At 40.7% G+C, this 27998-nt stretch overlaps 2 protein-coding genes and 1 long non-coding RNA gene across 4 annotated transcripts; 1 reads left to right on the forward strand and 2 right to left on the reverse strand.

The window, feature by feature from the left end:
* The first annotated feature begins 16 nt into the window (after nt 1–16).
* mtrex (Mtr4 exosome RNA helicase) lies at nt 17–17520 on the forward strand. Its single transcript, XM_017407766.3, has 27 exons — nt 17–166; nt 476–610; nt 1416–1482; nt 1569–1631; nt 1896–2008; nt 2608–2782; nt 3044–3134; nt 4171–4295; nt 4420–4518; nt 4721–4838; nt 4930–5061; nt 6937–7016; nt 7368–7478; nt 8231–8332; nt 9211–9336; nt 10210–10360; nt 10491–10663; nt 10750–10818; nt 10895–11020; nt 11107–11217; nt 11309–11497; nt 13026–13189; nt 13594–13699; nt 15176–15232; nt 15321–15483; nt 15897–16001; nt 16534–17520. Exons 1-27 carry the CDS (start codon nt 66–68, stop codon nt 16584–16586), a joined length of 3105 nt encoding a protein of 1034 aa, XP_017263255.1. The 5' UTR covers nt 17–65; the 3' UTR covers nt 16587–17520.
* plpp1a (phospholipid phosphatase 1a) lies at nt 16712–27923 on the reverse strand. 2 transcript variants are annotated; one of them, XM_017407768.3, is made up of 6 exons: nt 27393–27923; nt 23386–23537; nt 21797–22077; nt 19149–19206; nt 17894–18070; nt 16712–17743 (listed from the first exon to the last, which is right to left on the reverse strand). In XM_017407768.3, the coding sequence occupies exons 1-6, from the start codon at nt 27448–27450 to the stop codon at nt 17624–17626; spliced, it is 846 nt and encodes a 281-aa protein (XP_017263257.1). In that variant the 5' UTR covers nt 27451–27923; the 3' UTR covers nt 16712–17623. The 2 variants fall into 2 exon arrangements, with proteins under 2 accessions (XP_017263257.1, XP_017263256.1); XM_017407767.3 differs by lacking the exon at nt 23386–23537 and adding an exon at nt 24866–25020 and having other exon boundaries at nt 27393–27917.
* LOC119617652 lies at nt 25320–27386 on the reverse strand. Its single transcript, XR_005233999.1, has 2 exons — nt 26632–27386; nt 25320–26551 (listed from the first exon to the last, which is right to left on the reverse strand). It is a non-coding gene; the product is annotated as an uncharacterized LOC119617652 (long non-coding RNA).
* Nucleotides 27924–27998: the final 75 nt, after the last annotated feature.

Raw genomic sequence — 27998 nt, forward strand, 5'->3', positions numbered from 1 at the left:
CCGCCGTAGCGGAACTGCAGAGACGACCTCGCGCTGCATTCTGGGAAACTTTCCCCTCAACAAACATGGCGGACCCGTTCGGAGACGGCTTGTTCAGCGTGTTTGACGATGAGCAACAAAGTCCTGCCGGTAAAAAGATTCCCGCAAGCGTCTCTACGGAAACAGGGTATGTTAATTTCATGAAACAAAGTGTTGTACGAGAAGTTATCTGGTTATTTGTATGTGTCGCGTGAACGTGGCATCATCGTGTGGGCTCGTGCAAGAAACGGTTCAAACCGAAACGAGCTAACTGCTTTACCGGTTAAACTGAAAAGCACATAACGTGTTTAATTGTGTAGATGCTATTCAGTTTGTGGCTCTGTTCAGCTTTAGCTAAAGTTTATTTTTTTAGTGAAACCGTGAGGTTTTTAACAGTGTGGAACTCTGTTTGGCTGACGACTTGTGTCCTTATTTGCTGTGTGTTTCTGTTGTCCAGGAAAGCTGCAGGTAAAGTAGGTTTGGACAAGGATGCAGGTCCATCTGCTCGGAACAAGAGGGAGGCGGACTGTGACGGCGGGGAGGACGTGGTGTTTGCAAAGAAGCCTCGACAGGACACGACCAGTGACCTCAAGTAAAAAAAAACAGCTTTATTGTGCCTAACCAGACTAAAAACAGCAACACAGTGATACACATCACTTCTGTTAAATACCCTTCCCTACACCTGTAACTAAGCTGTTTCTCTTCATTTAGGAGCTGTAATTAGTTCAGACCTGATATAGTTGTTAGTTTATTTCTGTTTAGGTTACACTGTGGGGGAAAAAAAAAACTTGTGACAAGGATGTCACATTTTCTTTACTGTCTACACATAATAATCTACAATGTTCACCCCTTTTTACTATGATTTAATGAAGCCAACTTTTTATTTTGAGGCACCTAATATAGGTGGTGCATTCACACTATAATCCTTCGAAGTTGAAAACATCCCTCTAAAATTCTATTGTCTATTGAAAGGTGTATTAGACTTGTCAATGTTAGCTAAAACTTTAAAGGTTTCAGGCTTTGTTATAACTATAAATATAAACTAAAAAGTGTTTAAGAGGTGAAAGTTTTGTACTCCCCATTTCACATCAAACTAATGGCTTTTACAATTCTTAAATAAATCTTAGACTTTTACAAGTTACAGAGCCCAGTTTTGTATATATTTTGAGTTGTGGCTAGTTTTACACAGATGTTTCTAATGTTTATGTCATTTGTACCCTCAGTAACAATCAAATTGTGGATTTATAGCTGGATGTCAGTAATTTTCAGAAGAATCTGTTCTGTGCTCCTTTTAAGTACAATAAATTATTGTGAATTAAAAGGTCGTGGTCTTACATTTTCCACGTAAGATGCACCTGGCTGTGACATAATACTTTTTTTGTTGTTGTTTATTTCAGTCTTGCTGAGTTTATGCCCCAAGTGAAGGTGGAGCCAGTTGAAACTGTGGAAGGATGCTCACATGAGGTAAATTAAATTACCATTTTCTCCTTTTAATTCAGTCTTTGATTTAATATTTTAACGGTTTAAATGCTAAAAATGCTGTCTTTCAGGTTGCCCTGCCTGCAGATGATGAGTATAAACCACTGAAACCAAGAGTTGGGAAAGGAGCTAAGGTATAACACACTGTCCATTCAATCTCTTTTGTGCAGCTGGTTTATGTGTTTGTGTTGAATAGATTGCATTACATTACATTTTAATTAGTTCTTTAAAATAACATGTTTTAAATGCTGCTCCAGAGCTAGTCATTAAAATATTTTCAGTTCAGCAGTAATTCAGACTTAAAATTAGATAGTGTTGTGAATTGCTTTGGGTTTTTGTTAAGTGTGTAATATGTTTTTCTTATATCTTTATTTCTTTTGTCATTGTTTGTCCTGCAGGAATACCCTTTTATCCTCGATCCCTTTCAGCGGGAGGCCATTTTATGTATCGACAACAACCAGTCCGTGCTTGTGTCAGCGCACACTTCTGCAGGCAAAACTGTATGCGCCGAGTAAGTATCCTTAATGAACACAGCACGGTTTAACTCGGCCTGACTCGTTCCTGGTTTATTTTCCCTCTGGATGGTGTTTTTTATTTATTCTATTTTTCTATTAACTGACAGGATAAAGACAAATAACTTCCTTGTATGTTTTTTTACAGCACATGAACTTATCAAACACTTTCCTCCAACCTGACTTATAAGTAACAAGTATAGTTTTTATTGCACCAACTGAAAACAAAAGGATCATAACCACTAAGTGCTATCGAGCTGAACTCTTACATTTGCCCTGTAAACCCATACTTGAGTTAATAAATAGGCTTTTGTTTCAATAATCGTGTCAACATTATTCAGATCTGTGATTTCTGTTGTAAATTGTGCCAGACTTTGACTGTATGCTGCTACAGTGATGCTGAATTTGTAAAGTATAATGTGACTTTATGCATGTTTTTATCCCTTTATTCTGATCTCATTTTTATTATATCTATATGTATTATTATTATTATTATTATTATTATTATATGTATACTGGTAGCACGATCAGTATTTAGGTAAAGTAAACTTTATATAGTGTATTACCAAAGATCGTACCTGTTTTGCTCTTCTTGTAGGTATGCCATTGCACTGGCTCTCAGAGAAAAGCAGAGAGTCATCTTCACCAGCCCAATCAAGGCCCTGTCCAACCAGAAGTACAGAGAGATGTACGAAGAGTTTCAGGATGTGGGACTGATGACAGGTGACGTTACCATCAACCCGACTGCCTCCTGCCTCGTCATGACAACAGAGGTGAGGTATTGTCCAAACAGGAAGTATTATCAGAGACATTATGACCACCCACCTGGTATTTGGTAGGTTTTCCTGTAGTTACCCAGCAGCCCTGACCCATCAAGACTTCCTGCCAGGTGCTATTGTATAAAGCAGTCATGGTCAATTACTCCTTTTGTCAGGGAGCATGTTGTCACGCTTCCTCACAGGAAGTCTTGTGGGTTGTGTGTCCATTGCACAGCTGGATAGAAAATAATGATGGTGTTTTATTTTTTTCCCCAGATTTTGAGGAGCATGCTGTATCGGGGCTCAGAAATCATGCGAGAAGTGGCGTGGGTCATTTTTGATGAGATCCATTATATGAGAGATGCAGGTATGTGCAGAACAACAATGGGACCACACATAGGAGTACTTACAGCACACAAAAACTATTATACTACTACAGTTGGATTCCTTTGAACATAGGTTGTAGGACAAACTTCCATAAGTGTTTCAGTCTGTTTATTACTTAAAGCAGAATGTTGATGATACAGCCCTTTGTTTTGTGAAGTAGTCAGTTTTTGTCTTCAGTTCAGTCGCAGATAGTTGAGAATAATCCATCTTCCACATGTCACCTCATTGTTAGTCATGATTTTAAAACTGGTTCATGTTATTAAATCCTTACCCTGAAGATACAAACATTAAGTAATGTTATGATCAGCTGAACCGTTAATACTAAAGCTGCAGTGCTGCATAATTTCTTTGTCACCTATCAGTTCTATTAATGCTGGACTTTACTGGGAGTCCATTCTTCTGTTTTTTATAGAAATTTAGAGGTAGATGTTACTAACTGTAGCTTATATGGGCTCAGTTCAGATACAGTCGTTTCTGATTTTGTTATTGTAGTTTCATTTATTTACTGGAGCATTCATTGACAATAAAACATTTGAATTTTGTATTCCCTGGCTAGTAAAAATAATTTAAAAAAGAGCAATAGCATTGCATCTTATTTTCTAAAGGGCATTGTTGAATCATTGCTATTTGAAGTTGAATGAAAAACACAACTTCTAATATCTTGTAGTTGATATCAAAGTGAGACGTAATGAGAAGAAGGGGGTGCTAAATTTTTGAAGTGTCTGAATCTCTTGACTTCAAAGAGGTGTAAGTGTGAGATGAAACGGCTTGATATTAATACTTGAGCTGGAGAGGTTATCTTTCTCTTGCAAATCTGAACTGATATTTGAACCGTATAACTTCTTAAATTTAATTAGTACCAAACCTAATTTCAAACCATTCTCAGTTGATTTCTAGTTCAGCCCAGGCATTTTAAAAATGTTTTAATTTTTGCCATTTTTGTCACTGAAACTAGACAACAGAATGAACGAGACGTGGACAATTGATTGTAACACTTATTTCCTTGTGTATTTCAGAGCGTGGTGTGGTTTGGGAAGAGACCATCATTCTTCTTCCTGACAACGTGCACTACGTTTTCCTTTCTGCCACCATCCCCAACGCCCGACAGTTTGCTGAGTGGATCTGTCATTTACATAAGCAGGTATGACATTGTAAGAAGGCATCAGTTATCCAGATATGCATAACAACACATTCCACTAAACTTATTTGTTTAGCTGTTATTTTTGTTTTAATAACTCCAGTGTGTTTACCTAATTTTCCTGCAGCCTTGCCATGTGGTTTACACAGACTACCGCCCTACTCCACTGCAGCATTACATCTTTCCAGCAGGGGGAGATGGACTCCATCTGGTGGTTGATGAGAATGTAAGTATGCCACAATTATTGATTTAGCAGAACTAAGTAATGATTTGGAGTCAAACTCCACTTTTACACTAATAGTCCTGTCATCACAATTTATTTTTGTGGTTTCATTAGGGCATGGTCTTTTTCCTTCACCTGTTGATTCAAATATGGGGCAACCCATTGTATTATTTGCAAAATTTCCACATTATACGTTTTTCTCCAGGGGGACTTCAGAGAAGATAATTTCAACACAGCCATGCAGGTGCTGAGAGATTCTGGGGAATCTGGGGCCGGCGGTGGAGGCGGCAAGTGGGAACGAGGACGGAAAGGAGGCACAAGAGGTATACATGCATATGATACCTAATCAAATAAAAATGAGTGTAAAAGGAGTAACTATCTTCAGAAATGTATATTTCTGTGCACCTTCTCAAGGCCCGTCAAGTGTTTTTAAGATAGTGAAGATGATTATGGAAAGGAACTTCCAGCCAGTCATCATTTTCAGCTTCAGTAAGAAGGAGTGTGAGGCCTACGCTCTGCAGGTGGCTAAACTCGACTTCAACAGTGGTACGTGCATTTATGGAGATCTTATTAAGGGTTGGACTTTTCTCGTTCTGTTTTTTTTTGGTTTCACTGTCAGGTGTAGGGGTGTTGGTTGCACCTTGTGGCATGACTTCAGTCTCTTCTGTTTGAATGGGAACACAAAACAGTCCTAGTTGGTTTTGGGCATAGTGTATCAGACCCTGAAACTATTATTATTTATTATTATTAACCTTTTATTTAACCAGGCAAGTCCCATTACCTAAATAGTAAATGGTGTGTATTTTGTGTGAGAGCACATTTTAGTGTTTTTCTGCTAAAATAGATGCTTTCAGATTGTGCATGAAATGGTGGAAAAAAATATTTAGATCACAAACTTTTGTGTTGCACAATAATATAATTTCACTGTAGTTGTATTAAAATTGATTTGACTGCTTTTATGTGTTAGTTTGTTGGAGTTTTGTAATCTCATGACTTTCGCCTTTTTCACCTGGTAAAGTTTTTATTATTTTCTAAAGTAGCTATAAGTTTTAAAGTATAAAATATGTGCATTAAGTCAAGCTTGTACTCCTGTCTCAGGTAAAATTAGTTTTATTTGATCATCTTTTTTTTATCAGAATAACTCAAGCTATTAGTATTTCTACTGGAGGCATGTTTTTGATCAGTTCTCTTTTTTGTGAACAAATTCCCCTCACACTGAAATGTCATAATAAGCACATTTTTGTGACAAATTGCTCCGGGGAGTTGAAATTAGAAAATCAGAACCCCTCACCAAAATGCTAAATTGTTGGCAGGCTGAGCTCTCCACTGAGGGAGGGTTATGAATATAGCTTATTGTGCCTGCGCAGTTGGACAAGTAAAGAAGTTGCATGAAGACAAATTCTGTTAGGAAATAATCCAGCTTTAGAGGAAGCTTGGCTCTCATCCACCTGCTTCAGACCTTTTGCAGTGAAATAAAACATCCATACAAATTGATACCGTGAAACATGTTCCTTTCTCATCTTGATTAGTTTTTTCCTGGACTGGGACAACATTATAAATCTCGTTTGTTTTAATGCTAAGCTCCTCCAACAATGAAGGGCTTTATTCTGCGAAAGCCGAAAGTTTTTAATCAACAACCCAAGCAGCAAATGGGGAAATCTTTGCCAAAGATTTTCTTTGTTTGTAATTTTGAAGAACTATTTCTGTAAGAGAAGATGACTTTCCTGTAAAATTAGCAAATAGCGTTGTGCAAGGAGAGAATTTTCTTATGTTGGGGAAAAAATTTCATTTGAGTAAAACGTCTTGATCTTTTAGTATTATAAGCAAAGACTAAAATTACTAGTACATAATAAAGGCCTGAAATGTTGGAAACCTAAATTGACTGTGAGGCATATAAAAATTCATATGGGCCTTTTTTCAAGAAACAGAGGAAGCCACAGTGTTTGACCGGGTCGTGTGTGTGTGTGTAGGTGGGTTATGATGAAGTGATTGAGACACGTGGATCCTCTGGTTTCCTTTTTTTCCAATCAACTCTTGTTAACCCCTCTCCTCTTTTTTTGGATTGTGTTGTAGTCAGTCAGTTGACTAGCTGATATATATTTACTACAGTTCTTGTAAAAAAAAAAAGAAAGAAAGAAAGAAAAGATTTTAATCTGTGGCTAAAACCACAGTCATGAGTTAAACATTTGGTACAAAATTTCAAACGTTATAAACACGAGTTTGCTGAAACATTGCTGCAAAATCAATAATCGGCAAAGACTTGGTCAAAGTCTTTGCCCTTCCTCCTGATGCCCCAGATTAACAACACCTGACTTAAACTGGACTGGTTGAAGACGTCACAATGTCTTCGTGTTAATAATTGGACAGCTCTCTGAGCAGCTGTGAGAGGATGTTAACAAATGCTCAATTTGCCTGTTCTAGATGATGAGAAGCGTCTGGTGGAAGAAGTGTTCAACAATGCAGTGGATTGTCTTTCAGATGAGGACAAGAAACTGCCTCAGGTGAGCAGGACAGCTCTGTCACGATCTGTAAAATACTTTAATAACGTCCAGTTTTTAAACACTTTGTAAAACAAAAAAAAATGTCTCAAACTCTGAGCTCCGGTTTAAGCTGCTGTTGTGACTTCCTATATGAAAGCCAGTCGTGTTCGTGTTGTAACTGTGAGTGAGGAGATTACTACAGCATGTGATATGGCTAAGCCAGCGATGTCCCGCCCTTTTCCACGGCAAGGGTTGTGTTTTCTGTTTCGGCATTTCTGGTTTTGGTTGCTGTAATCCTTTGAGTAAAGCTGTTAGATTTAAACTATCACTAAATTAATAAATTAACAGTAATGATCATCTGGTGTCCCACAGGTTGAGCATGTGCTGCCACTGTTGAGGAGAGGGATAGGAATCCATCATGGAGGCCTCCTACCCATCCTGAAAGAAACCATAGAGATTCTTTTCTCTGAAGGCTTGCTAAAGGTACCTCCAGCTTTGACAGGAGTCACTCTGTAAACACATTAATATTCCTCTCTGTAGGATAGTAAATGAACGTTTAAATTACATTATAAGATTGTTTATTTAGACATTAGTTAGTTTACTCAACTCCAGTTGATTCAAGCCCAATAAAAGCATAAAAGTTAAGATTTCTGATCGCTAATTTTTGCATCGTTGATGGATTTGATCATCTTTGATTTGCGCGGATCAACTCTGATGTTGCACAGAATTTTATAAATAATCCTAATAATCTTTCCCAGCTGCTAATTTCAAGTTTTATTAATGTTGAGAAGATGCCTTAGCAATAAAATGCATATATAAATTTACTGTAAATTAAAGTTTTATGTACTTGCTACGATGCAAGAATCGTTTTGAATATTAAAGAACATTTTTATAATAATTGCATGATTCAAAAACGGGTCCAGATACAAACCTTGCAACTAATTAAGGACTTTTATTAAAACTCCACATAACATTAAAACTAAAACACTATAGGTCACTACGTTAAATCTACTGTAATTAATCTTTTTAAACATAACATCTAGAAAATCTAAATTTGAAGCAACAAATCACTTAGTCAGGACTCATAAGATCATATAGTGTTTTTGTTTGTAACTACCGGTATAAGAAATTTTGTTGAAAAGAAAACTTAAGAAAACACCAAATGTCTTACTGTAACTAATCTTGTGTTCATGTGGAGGTGAAATTGTATTTATGCCTTTTTATTTCCTTTCCAGGCCTTGTTTGCCACAGAGACATTTGCCATGGGTATTAACATGCCGGCTCGGACTGTGCTCTTCACCAGCGCACGCAAGTTTGATGGCAAGAATCACCGCTTTGTAAGAGGACACTCTCCTACTCCTACTTCCCGACCACATACCACCAATTAAAGACAAAATGACCTGAGCTAGTCGTCGTTCTACATTACGCTGTGGCATTTCACATAGCTGACAATGAAGCCTTCCAAAAGCAAGAGGTTGAGCTAAAACTGCAGCTAATATAAACAAGGTATCTGTGTTTGGGAGAAGTTAAAACACTCAGAAAGAAAGTGAACAGTGTGTATCTTCAGTAAGAGGGTCAGCAACTTGTAAAGCTTCTAAGAAACTGTCCTGCCTCTTTAAACCTGTCCTGGTGTGTTTAGTGTCGAGCTGATACTCGGTGTGTTGCTCTGAAGTCTTTATAAGGTCTTCAAGCACTCCTGCTTGCTTTGCCACATAAACAGCCACGTATTGTTTATAAGAGCTGGGGGCCGTGTGTGAAGCTGCTGTTACACACACACACACACACAAGGCTTGAAGAGAATGAGAGAGACACTGCCCTCCAAGAAGTTCATCAGGAACATCTGGTGCCTCTGATGGAGCCAAAGCTCCACGCAGGCACTCACTTCAAAATACGCTCCTCTCATTCCTGAGCCACAGTTTTGAAATTATGATCCTGTGCTATGGCGCTTCTGAAATAAAAAAAAAATTTAACAAATTTCACAACAAAACAATGCGATCCTCCTCCTCTTGTCATGAAAACCATTAAACAGATTAGGATTTGTCAGATCTTAACGGAGCAGAAAAAAACAAGTATTCCTGTGTAGAAACATTAGAATGTTTTTGGTAATCATTATTTTGTAGAATAGCAGGCAAAAAATGCACTTTATTCTACAAGTAAATTGACATTTTCTCTTCCATCTTCTCAGTATCATTTTCTGTTTTTTTTTTTTGTCTAGATCACATCAGGTGAATACATCCAGATGTCTGGCCGCGCTGGGAGGAGAGGAATGGATGATAGGGGAATCGTTATTTTCATGGTGGATGAGAAGATGAGTCCAGCTGTGGGGAAGCAGCTTCTGAAGGTACAGTTCAGTTCTACCATTTCTGCCTTTTGTCTTTAAACTTCAATTTGCAAAAAAATAACCAATGTTTCTATTAGCTAAACCTATTTTCCTGCTATCTGCTAAGAATTTGCGTCAGACCGTTTACTGTTCTGTTAAAACTTGGCAACATCATCACAGTGAATCAGACTCCTGATCTTTAGCTTTTCATTTGACATGTTTACAGTCATGTTGCTATAAATATACAGCTGTATGGCTTCTGAAACAGGTTGTCAATGTATTACTTGTTTCTTATCTTACAGAACACTGACATGTTTGTGTGGTTTAAAGGTTGTGATTACAAAATCTTCTTAAGGAATTTAATTTAGAGAACGACCTCAGCATGCTCACAGTTTCTTGGCTTTTTTAAGCTGGTGTAGAGTCTCAGACATCCAGAACATGGGAAATCCAAAAAAAGGTTAAAAAAGAAAATCAACTAGACTTCTGTTCTGTAGCTAAAGACGTTTGCTTCTCATCCGAGGAGCTTGATCAATTCAAAAAGCAGAGGGTGTGGAGTTCAAGCTTTTAAAGCTGAGATGTTCTGTAAACTGGATTCATGTGCAGATTGCAAAGACCAATGAGCCTCTATAGTGAGGGGAATGAGTGTAATCTGCATGTGAATCTATCTTATACAACATCTCAGCTTTAAAAGCTTGAACTCCACATTCTCTGCTTTTTGAATTGATCAAGCTCCTCAGATGAGAAGCGAAACGTCTTCAGCTACAGAATAGAAATGTTAGTGTTTTTGTTTTTCAACCTTTTATTGGATTTGGCTTCTTAAGTTATTTACCATGGAGTGATTCTGACTTTATCTTATTGTAAAGTGATGCACTTTTGTATTGGCGTGCTGTGCAGGGCTCAGCAGACCCTTTAAACAGTGCCTTCCACCTGACCTACAACATGGTGCTCAACCTGCTGCGTGTGGAAGAGATCAACCCAGAATACATGCTGGAGAAGTCATTTTACCAGTTCCAACACTACAGGGCTCTGCCTGGTGTCGTGGAGAGTAAGTACTTTTCCAGGCACAATTAGATTACCGTAGATGACAACTGGAAAACCAATGATACTAAGGTGAAGAGTTCAGGGTTGTTGTGGAAGACTGAAACTGAATCAGAATGTCGATTCTTTTTGTGCAGAAATTAAGAAATTGGAGGAGCAGTACCACACTATTGAAATTCCTAATGAAGAGAGTGTGGTCACTTACTTTAAGATCAGGCAGCAGCTGGCCAAATTGGGTAAAGAAATACAAGAGTTCATCCACAAACCCAAGTACTGCCTGCCGTTCTTGCAGCCTGGGCGACTTGTCAAGGTACGGCTTTACTTACTCACAGACCGGCCTCGATTAATGATCTTTACATCTAATTAGAAACTAAAGTCTTTATTGCGGTGCCACAGGTAAAAAATGAGGACGCTGACTTTGGCTGGGGAGTTGTTGTCAACTTTTGCAAGAAGACTAACGTGAAGGTAAGCCAGTTTTATTTGCATTTATGCATTTTTTTAATGGCATGTTTCTGTGACTGATTTTGTTTTTGTCTTTCAGACCAGCGCAGACTCGGAGCCTCTGTATGTGGTGGAGGTTTTGCTTCACTGTAGTAAGGAAAGTGTGAAAGATGCCGCGACGGAAGCTGCCAGACCTGCAGCTCCAGGGGAGACTGGAGAAATGCAGGTGAGTGAAACCAGACAAAGATGCACAAGTTTGTGTAACAAATGCACATTACAGTCACTGTGATCTGAATTGTATTTTTTTTTCAGGTGGTTCCAGTGATGCTCCATCTCCTAACTTCAATCAGCTCGGTTCGTCTTTACATCCCGAAAGACCTGAGACCGTTCGACAACAGACAGCTCATGCTCAAATCCATTCAGGTACACGCAGCGGCCGTCTTAAAAAAAAAAAAAAAAGAATAGAAAACTAAAACGGTTTTGACAGAAATTTCGATTTTAATTTGCCTTTTAGGAGGTGCAGAAACGTTTCCCAGACGGCGTTCCTTTACTTGACCCCATCGATGACATGGGCATCAAAGACCCGGCGCTGAAGAAGGTGATTCAGAAGGTGGAGGCCTTCGAGCACCGGATGTACACCCACCCCCTCCACAGTGACCCCAACTTGGAATCGGTCTATTCCCTTTGTGAGAAGAAAGCTCTGGTGAGAAACTGCTCGTGTTTCATTTTGCGTGCACACGAGTCAGATGTCAAACTTAAGGAAGTCCAAGTAAATGTCAGTCCAAATGACAAATCGGGGATTAAACAATAGATTGATATTGTTGTTGAAATGTTTGGATTTTACCTGATTATTTCGATTAAAGTAATGTTATTAGATAACAGTCTAGATAACCTTTTTATTTTCTTCTTGTTTACAACAAGAATACAAACAGGAAGAAAACAAAGACGTTATTCCTACGTCTTCAGTCAAAGGTCACACAAATGTCAAGCTCTCTCACCCTGCATTTCACCAGCACCTCTCCCTCCAGTTAATAAACAAATTAAGTCACAGGATTTCCTCACACAGATGGTCTCTGTGTCCATCCAGAACAAGTAATAATAAAACAAGATGTCAACTGGCTGACACGAGTTCATATTCCTGTTAGTAGCTGCTCTACTTTGAGATCTGGGTTCAGATGAACTTTATTTACAAGTGCTAAATAATCTGCACAAATGGCTGAAAAGGATCCGATGGAGAGACTGAGCTAATTTAGACTCTGGGCTTCATTGAATTGTTTGAGAAAACTTCAACTAAAATGAAGCCATTATGGAGTGATAGTTGAAGTCTTGCGATATGAAAAGTGGCGAGTACCGTACATCGTGGACAGGTCGCAATTTGATCACAGACCACCTGCACACCTACAGTTAAAAAAAAATTGAGCAGAATTTTGTTCAGCACAGCTCAACTCAGCTTGTTGTTTTAAAAGGATCTGAATCCTAGATGCAAATGGTTTTAATGGTGTGGAGGGAAAAATGTAAGATGTTATTTACGTATTGCAGTTATTTACATGCGCTTTAACGAAATGAAAGTATAAATAAACCAGAATTAGTGTGTTTGATGGATGAAGCAAGAGCTTAAGATCTCTCCAGCTGATGCACAGCCCACATCAGCTGTGACACGATAATTCAACATGGCTAACAAAATAAAGGGGAGTTGGGGCTGGGGGCTCTTTATTTTTCAGTTTAACTGCATTAGGAATTTAAAGCTGATCATATGAATAAAAAAATGTTTTCTTTTTTATAGCTGTGCTAAAAAACGAAAAGAAGAAGGCAGCTCTAAGCTTTCCAGTTTGTGCTTTTTGAGATCAATTTCCACTAACACACATGCAGTCATGGAGTCAGAGACACGAGGCTCGAAATTTTTATTTCTTTTCTTAAGTAATAAACCTTGCTGGTGACATTTGTGTGCATGTTTGGCCCAGAGTTGTGTTTTGCAACAGTGAAAAATGGACTGAGGCGGGTAATGGATTTTGTTGGTGTACGTCTGCAAGATAAGCGTGAACCATCTGTTGTAAATTTCAGCCACAGTCCTCTTCATCACTGTGACAGTTACTGTGCCGCTGGAGATTATCTCACGCGCAAAACAGCCGGTAGTTATGACAGACGTTAATGAGCGATGCGTGTTTCTGTGAACCCTTCGCCGAGTCGTACATCACACGGGGTGATGCGTGTTTTTTTTTTTTGTCCTTCAGATCGCGGCAGACGTTCGCACGGCCAAACGAGAGCTGAAGAAAGCTCGAACCGTCCTGCAGATGGATGAGCTGAAGTGCCGGAAGAGGGTTCTCCGAAGACTCGGCTTCGCCAGCCCTTCTGACGTCATCGAGATGAAGGGACGGGTCGCCTGTGAAATCAGCAGGTAGGGAAGAACACACACACACATCATCTGAGTCTGTAATGACTTAGTTTTGTAACACACATTTGTAATTGGAACAGCTGATTATAGCAGCAACTTTTAGAGTAGTAATGATTTCCTAAGAGGTTTAAATATTTATTACAAATGTATAGAAGTGTTTACAAGTCAGGTTTCACCACAGAAATGTCAGCTTGTGCTCTTTGGCATCAGCTTGAATTCTTGATTTGTTGGTGAGAAAAGTTTTACGTTTCTAAATGTGTGTGTTGTGAGAGAACATCGGCTTCTACCTGCCTCAATTAGCTTCCACCCAAGTTACATTTCCTCATAACCATTGTCTAAATGGAACAATACTGGTTTGGTTTAGATGCTGTATTTTTACAGCAGCGATTCTGTGTGACTCTTTGCAGCGGCGACGAGCTCCTGCTGACAGAGATGGTGTTCAACGGCCTCTTCAACGACCTGACGGTTGAACAAGCCACCGCCCTCTTGTCCTGCTTCGTCTTCCAGGAGAATGTAAGCGCGAACACACAGAATTCCTCCACAGTTCTCTCCACAAAACTTCCCCGAGCACTGACCTAAACATCTGATTCCCATTCCCACGGAGTTGCATTCTTGGCTCGTTTCCCCGCTTTGCAACCAAAACAGAGAGCTGAAGCTGATATGTTTGTCTTGTCTAATGAAGCCTGTTGTTTTAAGCAGAACTTTTCTCTGGCTCCACATTACCCCTGTCTCCTTAAAGGACCAATTTTCTGCTTCAAGTGTAGACCATCTCATTGTTTCTTTGTTTTGTTTAATTAATCTGTAGGTTTGTGGACAGTGACAGGCCTCTCTATGAGTTTATGTGTGTGTGTGTGTTTGTGCACAGAGTTGATGATGTCAATCTTTGTGTATTGTTAATTTGTTGGTATTTCTAGTCCTAACAGTGATTCATCGTTTTTCTTTCTCATAAATTTGTTTGTAACTCACTCGTTGTGTGGTCTCAATAAAGACCACAAGGAAAGAATTTCTATTTTTCTGTTTTGAAGTTCACATTTTTGCCCCTCTAGTTTTAGGTTTATTTGTCAGAAAACTGTTTACTATCCAGCTATATACTGACCGAGGCCTTTATTTGGAAGTCAAGCGTTGGGTTAGCCTGTTGTTAGACAGATGGTTCAATGGAAACAAACAGCTGCTTTACATTCGTTTTTATTTTTAGCACAACTCTATTGTAACAAGCGGCGTCCAAAAAAAGCTGCAAATAACAGCAAAATGACAACTAAACGTGGCCTGTGGACACGGTTTTAACATTGTTAGCTTATGGACACAAAGAGGAGAAACTTGAATGTTTCTCTTTTATATTTGTCAAACTTTTAATTCTGATTGCTTAAAAAACATTAAAAATCAGAGTAATTTTTTTGTTTTTCTTCATTTTGGTATTTTTAAATTACTAACAATGAAGGAGGATGTCTTTGCTTATATTGTGTGGACATTTAAACAGATTACTAAAGTGACAGTACAGAAGAATTTGTCTTTGGACTGTTTCAGCTTATTGGTGAAAATGTTTTCGATCTTTTAGATTGTTTTTATAAGATAATCATATCTAACCTTTACATATGAAGCCACAAAATTAAATGAAACTAGCTGCAGCTGTAGTTGAGTCAGCATTGATGCACAGAAACTGTTAAAACTCTAAAACCACCAAACTCTGTGCCTGGATCTGTCCTCCTCACCCAGTAAGCCCAGTCTTTCAGGATGAGAATGATCCCTTCCATGATAGTTTTCTTTTAACGCCCCACATGGTTAGTTACTCCCCAGTTAACAGCACCCTCTCTTTACACTCCTCCTGTCCAAGACTGTATAGAAGTGTGAAACGCAAAACCACAAGGATGGTTTGCGATTTCTCCCCCACTCGTAACATTTACACATTTACACATCTTTTACGTGCAGTTGTTAATCCTGTGTGAGTATTTTTTACTGTCTGGATAGTAATAAAGTCACTTCGCTCCACAGGCCAACGAGATGCCGAAGCTGACTGAGCAGCTGGCTGCCCCACTGCGACAGATGCAGGTTTGACGCCACGAAGCACAAACTGTTTGCTAAGAAGTGTAACTTTTGGAGGAAACGTGAACGCCGTCGATGTTGTTGTTGGGTTCAGGAGTGTGCGAAGCGCATTGCCAAGGTGTCTGCAGACGCCAAGCTGGAGGTGGATGAGGAGTCCTATCTGAACCAGTTCAAGCCCCACCTGATGGACGTGATCTACGCCTGGGCCAACGGGGTCACGTTTGCTCAAATCTGCAAGATGACGGACGTCTTTGAGGGTTTGTTCCAAATGTTAATATCCAACCAACCAAACAATAGTCCCAAAGAAGCTCATCGTATTCATATTCTCGTTTTCTGTTACTGTCTGAGTTTCTGCAGCTTTTCTGAGGCTGTTCGGGGTTGATTTTGAGTTCGATTTATTACATGTGGCTTGTTTCCCAGTTCCAGCATTCTCCTTAAAGTGTGTGTGCCAGCAGTGAGTTCATCTGTTAAATATTGGATGTTACCAAAAGCAGAAAGGGAATCTGAGTTGGGAAACTTGAGGGAGGATTTGATGAGTTTGCGTGTGTTCTGGCAACAGAAACAGTTGAGAAATGTCCATAATTTAGTCGTCACCTTAACTTCAGAACTATCCATTTTTCCCCACCACATTCACGAGTTGCAGATGCTTCATTATGTATGTTTTGTTTAGGAAGCATCATCCGCTGCATGCGGCGTCTGGAGGAGGTGCTGCGACAGATGTGCTCTGCATCCAAAGCCATCGGTAACACAGAACTGGAGAACAAGTTTGCAGAAGGTAAGATGAGTAGTAATTTGTTTGTTGTTGGCTGAGATTTAGTTAAAAAGCTCAGAGTTATTGATGGAAAACTGGGACCATTTCAGATTAAAAGCAATACTTTTTTTTTATATAACTACCCGTCTTTCCTTTTCGTTCAAGGCTCCTAAAACTGCCTAATTTTCTGTTGCTCACATTGTTCTCTTCTTATTGACTAATACAAATACAGTAATCAGAGAAAACAGAACTATAGCTCTAACCTTGTGGTCTTAAACACCAAATCTTTGTTTGCAGCTTCAATAACAGTAAACACATGACTCTGATATTTTATCTTAAAACACAGATATACACCACCCGGCCAAAAGACAAGTTACTAACTGGACTTTAACCGTCTTCAGCTCTCTTAGGTTTTGCTTTCACTGTAAATTGTTTAATTTATTCCTCTTTACCAAGTAAGATTACCTTCCTGAAACCAGTAAACTTTATACATGTGACACTAAGGGTATATGATCAAGTCACAGGATTAATTTTCTTGTTTTCTTTCTCCCCGCAGGAATAACAAAGATCAAGAGAGACATCGTCTTTGCTGCCAGTCTGTATTTATAGTTCTCTCTCCAAACTCATTTGCTTCATCAACACACCAAGATCACACTGTTTGGTTCCAATTTCAATATTTTTTTCCTCCATAAATGTTAATGTTTGTTTGAACACATTTAAGTTGTCAGAACAGATTAAAAGATCATCTTTTATTTAGCTCTTTGCTTACATAGCAAACTGGTACATAATATAAACACAAACATGCTTCATTTGTGTTAACATTAATGAGTAAAATGGCTTAATTTCTCCTTATTTTAAACATGTGTACATATTTGTAACATTGTTTTTCAATAAAAGTCTGTATGGTGATTTGGTTACATACAGATTATACAAAAAGCACATTGTCTATTCACTTGTTTACATTAAATACACAGGAAGCTGTGATAGCAGCCGCAGCAGTCCAGCAAAGGCAACGTGGGATTTAACAGTCTACTTACTCTACGCCTCTCTAACCCAACGTAACACAAGTCAAGCGACCTGTTTAATGTCAGCTCAGACAGCCGGAGAATAAGACGGCAGCAGCGGCCTGGAGTCAGCAGTCCCAGAGAACGTTTCAACCGAGCCTTTGATCCATACTGGCCCTCGAGCAGCGAAGTTTAAAGACTCCAGTCTGGGCGCAGAGGCCATAACCCTGACCCCAAATCAGATTATCGAGCATGCTGACTCCAGGTGAGGAAAAGCACTAAGCAGGGTTACATTCACAGGTTTTCCCAGCAGTGGTCAGACCCTTTAAGTATGTGCATGCATTCAAGTCTTCCCACCGCCTCAGTGGATCAGTAGATGCTAAATGAGTCCCGTCCTTTCAGGAGCTTCTGCCACTCCAATGAGCCGAAGAGGTGGTCTTACAAAATGGACGAAATATTCTAAAATCTTAAAACTTGAATAGGCCTTAGGTGGTTTGAGATGCATTTTCTTTAGCTTACGTAAGAGTATATTAAAGGTAGTTCACACTAAAAGTTCATGCATTGTATTGGGTGGGAATTTGTGGAAGATGGAATTCTGGGTGTGCGTTTGGAGGGAGCAGAGGTTTCCCCTGCCCTCTGAGCTTAGTTCGGACTCTCAAAGTGGTTTCCATTTGTGGGCGTCTCCTGCAGGTTTGTGTGACAGTTGTCTGCTTCTCTACGGGAGGCCTCACAAGGCTTGAAAAAATCTGATATACAGAAGACCTGCAAGACACAAAAATTTTAAAATATCAGTGCGACTAAAGTCAAAATATTGTAAACTTTAGAGGGCGTATAAGAACGCTGCTTCGTTTACGGTGTGTTTCGTGATCATTACGAGGAAGTAAAACTATTAATCTGCAGTGCAACACTTACCACCAGCAGAGCCATCAGCGCACCCTGCAGAAGTCCGGTCAGCACGTCGCTCCAGTGGTGTTTGTAATCGGACACCCTCGACAGCCCTGTGTACACCGAGGCGGCGATCAGGAAAAACTGTAAGGTCGGCCTCAGCAGCCGCGCCCACTGGACCTGGAGTCGAGCCTGCAGGTAGAGCTGAGAAACACACAGGCAGAAGTGAATATTTATCTGATGCAGTCAGCAGCATTCCTTTCAGACAGCTGGAAAGAAGAACTGTACATCATGACTCGGCACATTTTGATTTTCTACTTTCCCTACTTCAACAGAGAAAAGAAATATGTTTATGTGTCTGGAAGATGAGAAAACCTGCTGACCACATGTCAGTCTGACCTCCTAATAAAGCAAGTTCACTGATTGGCTGTTTAGTTTAAAACAATTTATTATCAAATGGGATAAATGCCTCACGTCTGAACAAGATATTCTTTGATTCACTGAGCAGTGTGTTTAGTTTTGCCAGATTAGTTTGTGTTAAAAACAGGGAGTGCCTTTTTTTTATTTTTTTTTTTTTGTATCAAGGACACACAAGCTTAACCTTTGTCCTGACCCGTGTTTTGTTTCCTCCTGCTGGACTTTGTTTCTTACGCACATGCTGTCATATTAAAGGCAGGGGTTTCCATTATTGAACTGCCACTCCACGCGGAGAGGGGCTTATTGTGCTAATGCTGGTACTTTGTCCCCACGCCTATTTATATCTGCTTGTACTGAATGAATCAGCGGCTTAAAGTTTATCAAGGCTGTGCTGTAAAAACCTGAACCAGCACAGAGGGCTACTGATACGAATCACAAGGTCGTCAAAAAGACAGGATCTTGAAGCACTGTAGTTTAGATGAAAATATTTGTCTGAAATTACGTTTTAGATTGTTGGCACACCGGCTGGAAACAAAGGAGGGGAGTTAGCTTCTGTCTACGTGTAACAGAATCAACAAACCTTTGACTTTTAACTTGAATCTGAGCTCACTCGGGCACACAAAGTGGATTAAAAGTGGATTCTGAGCATGTATGAAGGCGGAGTTTATGAGATTATCCTGAACTTTTGATAGAGTGGAAACGCTGAACACGAAAAACTGGTTGAGTATTCGTCTGAAATGATCTCAATGCTGCGTTAAAGTGAAAGTCTGTTGAAAAATAAAAAGGCCCTCACAACAGTGTGTTGCAGTAAGCAGCGGTGGGAAAGAGTTCCCAACTCAGTATGGAAATGGCTGTGTGGACTTACTGCGAGGAACAGCATGCAGTACATGGAGAACGACGAGTGGCCGGAGTAGAAGGATAGCCTGCAACAACAAAAATAAAATAAATAAAAATAAGTGTGGCTGAAAATGTGCTCATATCATACTTTAAACAGATCAGAGGACACAAACAGCTTCTGCTCCACTAACAGAGGGCTCCTGTTGGCTTTTACTACTGTGTTGTGAAGAAGTGACAACGGAAGAGGACGCCGAGAACCCATCAGCCCCCCTCTGCTCTGACCACTTCCGGTGTTGTGTTTTTCACCAACAGTCACATGGGTACAGTTTCTGCACACTTGACAATCTAAAGCTGCTGCTGATCTCTAGAACAGCAGCAGGTCTCCGCTGAGACGTCAAAGTCCGGAGAGCAGCTTCAACTTGATTGTGGCAAGGGACACGATACCTGGATACGTCCAGCTCAGAGAGACGTAGTTATCCCGCAAACCCTCAGCTTAGAAGTCTCTACTATCAGCCTTTCAAAGAAAAGGTACATGCATTATTAAACATAACAGATCAGTTTCCTTCAGCACCTAAAGAGACAGTCGTCACTCCAGTTTATAAACCAAGCGTCTGCCACAAATGTATAAATAATGCTGACCTCATTATATTCCCCAAGCATCAAGTTAAATCTGCCTGACTGCAGACCTCTGAGTGAGCCAAACTCATCGGCCATTAGTGGCATCCGCCAGGAAGATGAATGTTTCTTCTAGAAATGCTCATGCAGTTCAACTCTTTGGCAAACAAACACACGACAGGCCTTATCTCTTCTGGGGAAGTTGAACCAAACCGAAGTGGAGTCGAGTTACTGTAAGCTGACACCGAGCAGGCCACCCTGACCTGCCCTCTCTTCTGTCCTGGTGCATCCTCTTAGGCCTGTTGGTGTCTGGCAGACCGTCCCGAATTAACACACACAAACACGCAGCAGCTGGAAATATTTATCTTAAAATAAATCTTGCACGTCCTGGATATCTGCCTCAAATCACTGCCTTCCTCTCTTGGGCTCCTGTAGGATGTTTGCTGCCTTAAGACCACGTTTAAAAAAAAAAAAAAAAAAAAAGGCAGACAGCAGATAAGTAACGAGGCTCCAGGAAACATCAACAATCGCGCACCACGCCCTTGTAAATGTACAGTAGAAAACAGACGCGACAGAGGGGCGGGTGGGCAAATAATACAACCGGCTCTTAGAGCGGAAAGCCAAAGCTTTGTGTAAAACGTCATGTATCGAAACAAAGGGAAACCTCGAGAGAATCAACGTTACTCAGAAAGAAATCAGAACAGAAAGCTCTTTGGATCCCGTAACAGCTTTTACGCCGCAACGACTCCTTTGTGAGTTTCTGCCGACATCAGAATGAGAAGAGGAAATCCTCTCCAACCGTTTTTCCTTTTGCACGAAGCTGATAACGCTTTAATAAAAACAAGCTTTACATTCCTGCGATATTACTCAGTGAGAGTATCTGCAGCCTTGAGTGGCTGAACTGGTTTGCGCTGCTGTGTGGCACGTTTACTACATGTAAACAAAAAAAAAACCTCAATCCTGCCAAGAAAACCTGAATACTTAATTTAAAATTGGTTCTGCTAATGACATGGGACTGTTGAGTTTAATTAGCTGTATTGTGCTGTTAATGTGTTACACAGCTAAAACATTTAATTAGAGGTTGCAGAGTTTTTTTTTAACGCTCAATCTGTTGGTGTTAAAGATGCGATTGTGTTTGACAACTGTCTGGCTCGTCCGTGCAGTCTGTAAACCTGTTTTTGTTTTTTTGCCCACACACGGGCAAGTTAACTTCCTGTAATTTACTCCCACTGGGACGGTTGATACCTGCTAACTTAAACAACCTAATAACAATCAGAGCAGCTGTTTCGCAAAAAGAAAAAAAAATTTGAAAAACATATAGTACCATTTTCGAAAGTTGTTAAGTAACACTAAAAAAAAAAAGGAATGCTGTAAATTTTAACGTCAACAAATTAAATGTGACTTGTAGCTGCAAGCAAAGCCTTTTTGGAAATACTGGATTAATCATAAAATGTGGTTTTTCTTAACTAAACTATTTCAGAAATATTTCTGCCTGAATGTTTTCTCTGTGCCTCAGCTCAGTTGGTTCAATGACGGGACTGAAGCTTTCAAAGAATTTCCTCTGTTAAAACAGTTTCGTTGCTGCGCCACCTCACTTTCTTGTAAAATTTCAGGACGCAATTTTAGATTTATCTTTAATATTATTGATTGCTGGGCTTGAGAAAAAAAAAATAAAGAAAAGAAAAGTTAGGCTGTGAGGGAGTCTGTGCTTTACAGTGTGAGGCTTTTATTCGAGAGCCAGCACAAGGATTCGTGACTTCACTGAAATCTTTACTGATTGTCATCATCCAGTCACGGCTCACACTAACCACTTAGTCCTCAGGTATCTGAAGACATGCAAAGTCTTATCCCCTAATCTAAAACATGAAACATTACCTAGCCTTTGGAGTACATTTACTCAGGTATAATCAGTACAAGTAGTATTCAGCCTTACATGACAATCGGACCATCATCAGGAGTATTTTAGATCAGAAATTCTGATCATTCCAAAGGTTCAAGCTGTGTCTTGCTATTGTATGTTATCAAACAGAATGCTGACATATCTCTGATCTGGACACGTACCTGCCCTCGTTGACCATTTTTGGGTCTCCGGTGCACGTGAAGTTTTCAATATACGTCAGTGACGAGCAGTTGATGAGACTCCAGTTGGGTTTGCACACATCCAGGAAGTGTGGCCTGAGGCGGCCGATTGAATACTTTGCGATGTCGGTCAGGGACTGGCTCATCGCGGCACCAAAGACGAAGGTGCCCACGGCTTTGTAAAGGTAGGCGACATAGCTGCCGAAGCCCGACTTGGATTTGAGACGGCTGAAATGAACTAAAAGGCACTCGCCAATGACCATCTGCGAGGGAAAGACAGGATCCAGTTAGATAGAGGTTTGTTTGAAATAGAAACAAAAGAGATGAAAATAAAGAAAATAAGAGGCAGCAGAGGGAAAAACAGAGGTAGCAATAGCTTCTAATAACATAAAAAATAATTGAACTGGTGTAAAAATGTTCACCAAATTATATTTTTTATTACAGTTTTGGAATTTTGTTCATTTTCTTAACATTCAGAAATGAAGTTATCACACAACACACACATTAAACACCTAGTAATGGTACCTGAGCCTACCATAAAGACTGGGTTGGTTAAAAAATAACAGGCCTGGCTCTGTCAAATCAACTTGTGCTTTGCTTTTCCATTTTTGTTTAAATAAAACCAACTGGACCTCATAAAAACCTGGGTTTAGTGACGTTTGGCCAGAACCAGAACATTTGCTTTACTTTTTTTAGTCTTTATGCTAAACTATGTGGTACTCTGCAGGAGAAGAAGAGTTCATTTGTCAACACTAGCTCTGTTCCCGTTTAATTTAGAGCTTTCAGCACGGAAGGAAGATGTCCACTTAAAATATTAAATGTGTACGTTTAAGGTTTGATCTTAGAGTTTACATTAAAACATGCTTCTTAACTGGACGGGTTATGAGTTCTTGTACCCACCCCCACCCCACGCAGCAGTTCAGTTAAAGCACATGAATGACTCATGTCTTTTTCATGTTTGAAATGTGGGTTACTGCAGAACTGATTAACATATTTTGCACATTGTTGGCGGTTAACAAACCCAGAAGGCTCAACCACGGACTAAATACGAGACGACAACTTTGTATTACTGATGTTTTAGTGATATTTTTGCAAGAATTACAACAGAAGTACAAACGATTAACAATTTGTTCTTTGTGGGTTTTTTTTTCCCCTTTTAAAATTAACTGAAGGCCTTTTATACAAAAAAAGGCCCTGCTTTTTTTTCAGTCCATTCAGCACCAGGTGAGTTAAGTTTCCACTGGACTGCTTGTGAAGACTTTCCCATCTGTCCTCATTCTGCAAACTTCAGCTGCACATTCACTTCAAGGCGGGCGACTTTAAGAGTCAACTCTGCCTCTTCCTAAGTCGCCCTCAAACGTCTTACAACACGCTGATAGAAAATGAACTGTTAGAGGTGGCTAAAGAAGGACAAAAACATGCGCACAACGTGACAAAAGTACTGCTTAGCAGGAGCAACAGTAAGTGTGAACGTGAAAGGAAATGAGAATAATTATGAGGAAGAGAAGCTGAAAGACAAAAGAGGTACAAAAGAGGAAACCAAAACACAAATAAGCACCCAAAACACTTACAGTGAGTATTGTGACGGGAATCATAACACCTCCTAACAACTGATAGGAAATGGTGTCCTCTTTAAGGGGGTACTTTATGGACTCGTCATTACAGAAAAAGCCTCGGCGGAAAGGCCTGTGCTGAATATTGAGTATCGCAAACGGGAGTCCAACTACCAGAGAAAGCAACGACAGAGAAAGAAAACACAGGTTATGAGAGGGGTTGAAGACTTCTTGTCATCATGCAGCAGCGTGCACCGCTGCCATGCAGGACAAGAACGACGCAGTCTCCTCACCAACTCCTCAGAAAGACTGTTAATCGTTAAACACAGATAGATGCTGCTATGAAGGCAACATTAGTCAGCAAAGAAACTGAAAAATGTTAACCAGAAAATGCATCGCCATGTTAGGGTTCCACCTCTCCTTCCACCTACAGACAGATGAACGATGAAGCAGCATTAAACACATTTATATCGACATGAAAACGTGTGATGCACTGCAGACAGAGGAATCAAATCAGACGCCGCACACACACACAGCTCATCCAGCTTCCATTCGTCCACAGAAACAATGGCTCTGATCCAGAAGATCAATCCAGCTATTTTAAGGAAACGGAGGCCGCTGCCTGCATGTCTGCTGCACCGATGAAGGAACCCAACGGAAAATTCACCCAGCGGATCAACTTTAAAAAGAAAACTGCTCAGTGAGACACCACAGTTGGTCAGGCTTCTGTTGGAGTTTTCCTTTTTCGGTTTATTGGATTTTTTTTTTTTTGTATAGTCACATTTTTTGGAAACTAAACAAAATAAGCAAAGTTTTATCGGCGAGTTCAGTAAATCTTGCTGTTGTGATTTTATCAACAGCGGTCTTCTGACTTTTATTTTGTTTTGTGTTTTAAGTGGACATCCTCCTCGGCCTGTAGCTCTATGTGTACCCTGCTACTGGAAGAAATCATACATTAGTTTCTGGGTAATGCGCTGCTTTATCAGTGTCTACAGACTAGGGCTGCACAGTACGTGGAAACATCATTATCACTGCAGTGTCAGTGGTCAGAAATGTCGAAATCGCAAAGGACTGCAAGCAATAATTGCCAATTATATTCCAAGTGCCGCGCAGTCATGCTTTTCATGCCGGAAATCTATTTGGCCAATGAACCCTCAGGGCCGTCATTGGGCTTATGCAACAGCAACTGAGTCATGATGTCAGAAAAGAGTGAGAAAAATGTGGATTTGTTACAACTTGCGTGGTTATCATCGTGATATTCGACAATAATATCACAGCCCCGTGTTTTCCTAATATTGTGCAGCCCTACTACAGATCCTGCTCATGGAGAACATGTTGACTTGCCCGACCAGAAAAAGGAGAAGTGTCTGTTTTCCATTAAAGGTGCGGCAGGAAAAACGGCCTGCATCGTACCTGAGGCAACAACCCCAACATGTTCGCCGTGAGGCGGGTTGCGACTGTGTGCATCTGCCCTGCCACGGACAATACCCCTACTTACGGAGACAATAGGCAGGCCTAAGCCTACGGAGTAGAGCACGCTGGACGTGATTGTGCTGTGGTGGAAAGGGTACTTGATGGTGTCATCATTACAGAAAAAGCCCCTTTGGTAAGGTCGGACCTTACCCAGGTTATAGACTGCCAGAGGCAGCACTCCTGTGAAGGGAGAGATCAGGGCTCGTTACTGCAGGAAGAAGGCAAAAGTCTTTTCAAAATAAAAGGCTGTAAGAGCGGCATGTTTTCAGGATGGATTATAATAGGATTACAAATCTGAAATGAGGAAAACATTTCAAATACATCAAAAAACAAAACGCTCCCATTCTCCCTTAGTCTCACAGGAAGCACTCTAAATTTCACTTCAAATTTGTTTTATGTCAAATTTCTTTGCTTTAAAAGACTTTTCCAAGAACAAACAGTTTAGGGCTGCCTTTCCTCCAAATTATGAGCTCATTAAATGTGTGTATAAATACATGTGCCCCGTCTGTTATTCACCCAGCAATTTATTCTGGGGAAGGCGTAAGCACTCAGTGCGTGGAAAAGGGATGGATGATGTGTGACAGCGGCTCAACATTAATAGCAGCACTCATATTAAAAAAAACACAAATCACTCAGACAACAACAACAGTTTATGGTACAGAGGAAAAACATCATCACAACAGGATCATTTCATACTTGGCTGTTCGGTTCATGAAATTAACTCCAGATAAGATCATTAAAATAGTCAACACAAAAAATGAGCATTACTCAACTCAGTCTGATACTCTGCAACATTATGATTCAGAACCAGTGTCATAAGCCACACAAATGTCACTTCTTAGAGCATTTTCTTTTTAATATATAACTGAACAGGCTGAGCTTTTTCTCGGAGCTCATTAGAGTTAAAGGATCTGCAAACATAGTGAAGCACTCCATATAGATAAGATACCATAAAGATAAGAGCTCGTGCTAAGTGGTTTAGACAGTACAAAGTCTGCCGTCATCTCGCTGCATAATTGACCTGTTTAGCAAATTGTGTAGCAGAGAAAAATGGTTTGCTCATTCGGAGCAGGAAGCGAGAGTCTATTGTGGTGCTGTGATACACATTCAGAAGTCACAAGCACGAGGAAGAAAAAAAAAAACAAAAAAAACAGCCTCATCCCTAAACTAGTTTTCAGTTGTGCCTGGTATGAGTGCTCCCCTGCAGCTGTTAACCCCCACAGCCGTGCCATGCTAAGCTGATTGGTAAAAACAGCTGGATGGGGGGCAGGAAGCTGGGAACTCTGAGGGCATTCGTGTTCAACTTACAACCAGAGAGATTCCCAGCACGACCACTCAAAGGCACACACGCACACAAAAAAGTAATATTCTGCACATGAATGTGAACTGGCTCATTTGCCTTCAGCTCCTCTGGCGGCGGACTGCATTAAGCAAATAAATTCAGCTATGCAGGCCAGACAGGACGAGCACTGTGTTCTCCGCTTCCTCCTTAATCGTGCACCTCCTCAAAACACCTTTGTCAACGAACCCCAGTCCCGAGACACGCTGAGTTTGGCTGCGTGAAACCATGCTCGACAGCCGGTACCAGCTTGGATCACAGACACGGGCTCGGGTCAGACCATCTGATGCTCGGACTCCCTCAGAACAATGGACCCAATCAGCACCGAGGCCGATCGTGTCCCATCAGATGTCCTCGTCCCTCGCTGGAGACCTTTTAGGAAGCTCAAGTTATCTTTGGGGCAAAGTGCACACGGAGCATTTTTCTTTTAAGACTCACAGACAAAGACTCACCTCTTGTAAAACACATGATTGGAAATAGATCATTCATAGTTAGGATGTTTCTGGAGACCAAAAAAAAAGAGAAAACCCCAGAGACAACAGTCCCCTGTGCCTGAGGGAGACAGTGTAGTCTTGTGAGCGCTTCAGTCTAAATATAAGGACATACTTTTAGGGGGGAAACAAACGAAGAGCTCAGTTTGTCCCTTTTCAGATTTAGGGATTTAAATGCGTAGTTTCAGGTGTGAAATTAATTTCACAATCAGCTACACACTGATTTTGATCCCTGAAAATCAGAGCTTGTGGTTTCACGTGTGAGGACTCCTACAAGTCCAAAAGGTAGTAAGTAATGTGACTTACATAATCCAGTTTATTTAATGTCAGGACATTCACGTGCTTGGCTCGTGGCTTTCGTGGTTCTCAAGGACTCATAATTTCCCCTGTGAGTGGATGAGTCAGTCCACGAAAACGTGGTGATAAAGTTAAAGATACCTCCTATGCGCGTACAGATGAACTTGTTCTTTTTTTACCCCATTAAACGCTACCCTGACTTGAAACATCTAAGTGGGAGAAATGCCCATTTACAATAAGCAATGAAAGAAAAAAACAACAACAAACACACAGGCTGAAATCATCCTGTACTGGCTGAACATTCACCACTCCCTTCATGTGATGGCAAACTGCTAAAATAATCCCAGCAGTGGGATTAAAGCCGCTCACAGGTCGGATTAGATCAGCAACAAGCAGCACACAAGCAAAGGCGTTTAAACACATACCTAGAACCAGGCAGACTACATCGAGCAGGACAAAGGGGGCTCCCTTGGTGTCGAACATGTTGACTCCTCTGTCTGTCTGTGTCTCTGTCTCCACGCAGACTCGCTGTCCTCATATAAACCCACGGAGAGACGCTCCTCCTCGAAGCGCTGAGCTCTCTCCGCCGAATCGGGAAAACACGGCAGCGGCAAATGTTTTAGTCCAAAAATAATAAAGAATAAAATAATAAGCACAGCCGGTGCTCTGCAGGAGACAAATAAAGACGAGCCGAGCCGCAGCTAGACGAGAGGCTCCAGCTCGCCTGCAGCGGTTGTTGTTGTTGCTGCTCGGCGGTGAGGAGCTGCAGCACTCCGCCCGAGCTTCATGGTCAACCCGCAGCTGTTTTAAAAAGCTTTTTTTTTTTAAATAACACAAATGCTCACCGCCACCGAGGCACCGTCTTTCGGACGGACACCTGCTCTGTAGTCGACGGTAAGCGACTCGCCGGTGAAACACGACCCGAGCCGAGCCGAACAGATCCGAGCAGAGCCGAGCCGAACAGATCCGAGCGACGTCACAGCGTCAGGCCATGTGTGCTGCTTTCAGGTGACACGGGAAATGTCGGAAAA

Source organism: Kryptolebias marmoratus, linkage group LG14 (genome assembly GCF_001649575.2).
Source record: "Kryptolebias marmoratus isolate JLee-2015 linkage group LG14, ASM164957v2, whole genome shotgun sequence".
NCBI classification, from domain to species: Eukaryota; Metazoa; Chordata; class Actinopteri; order Cyprinodontiformes; family Rivulidae; genus Kryptolebias; species Kryptolebias marmoratus.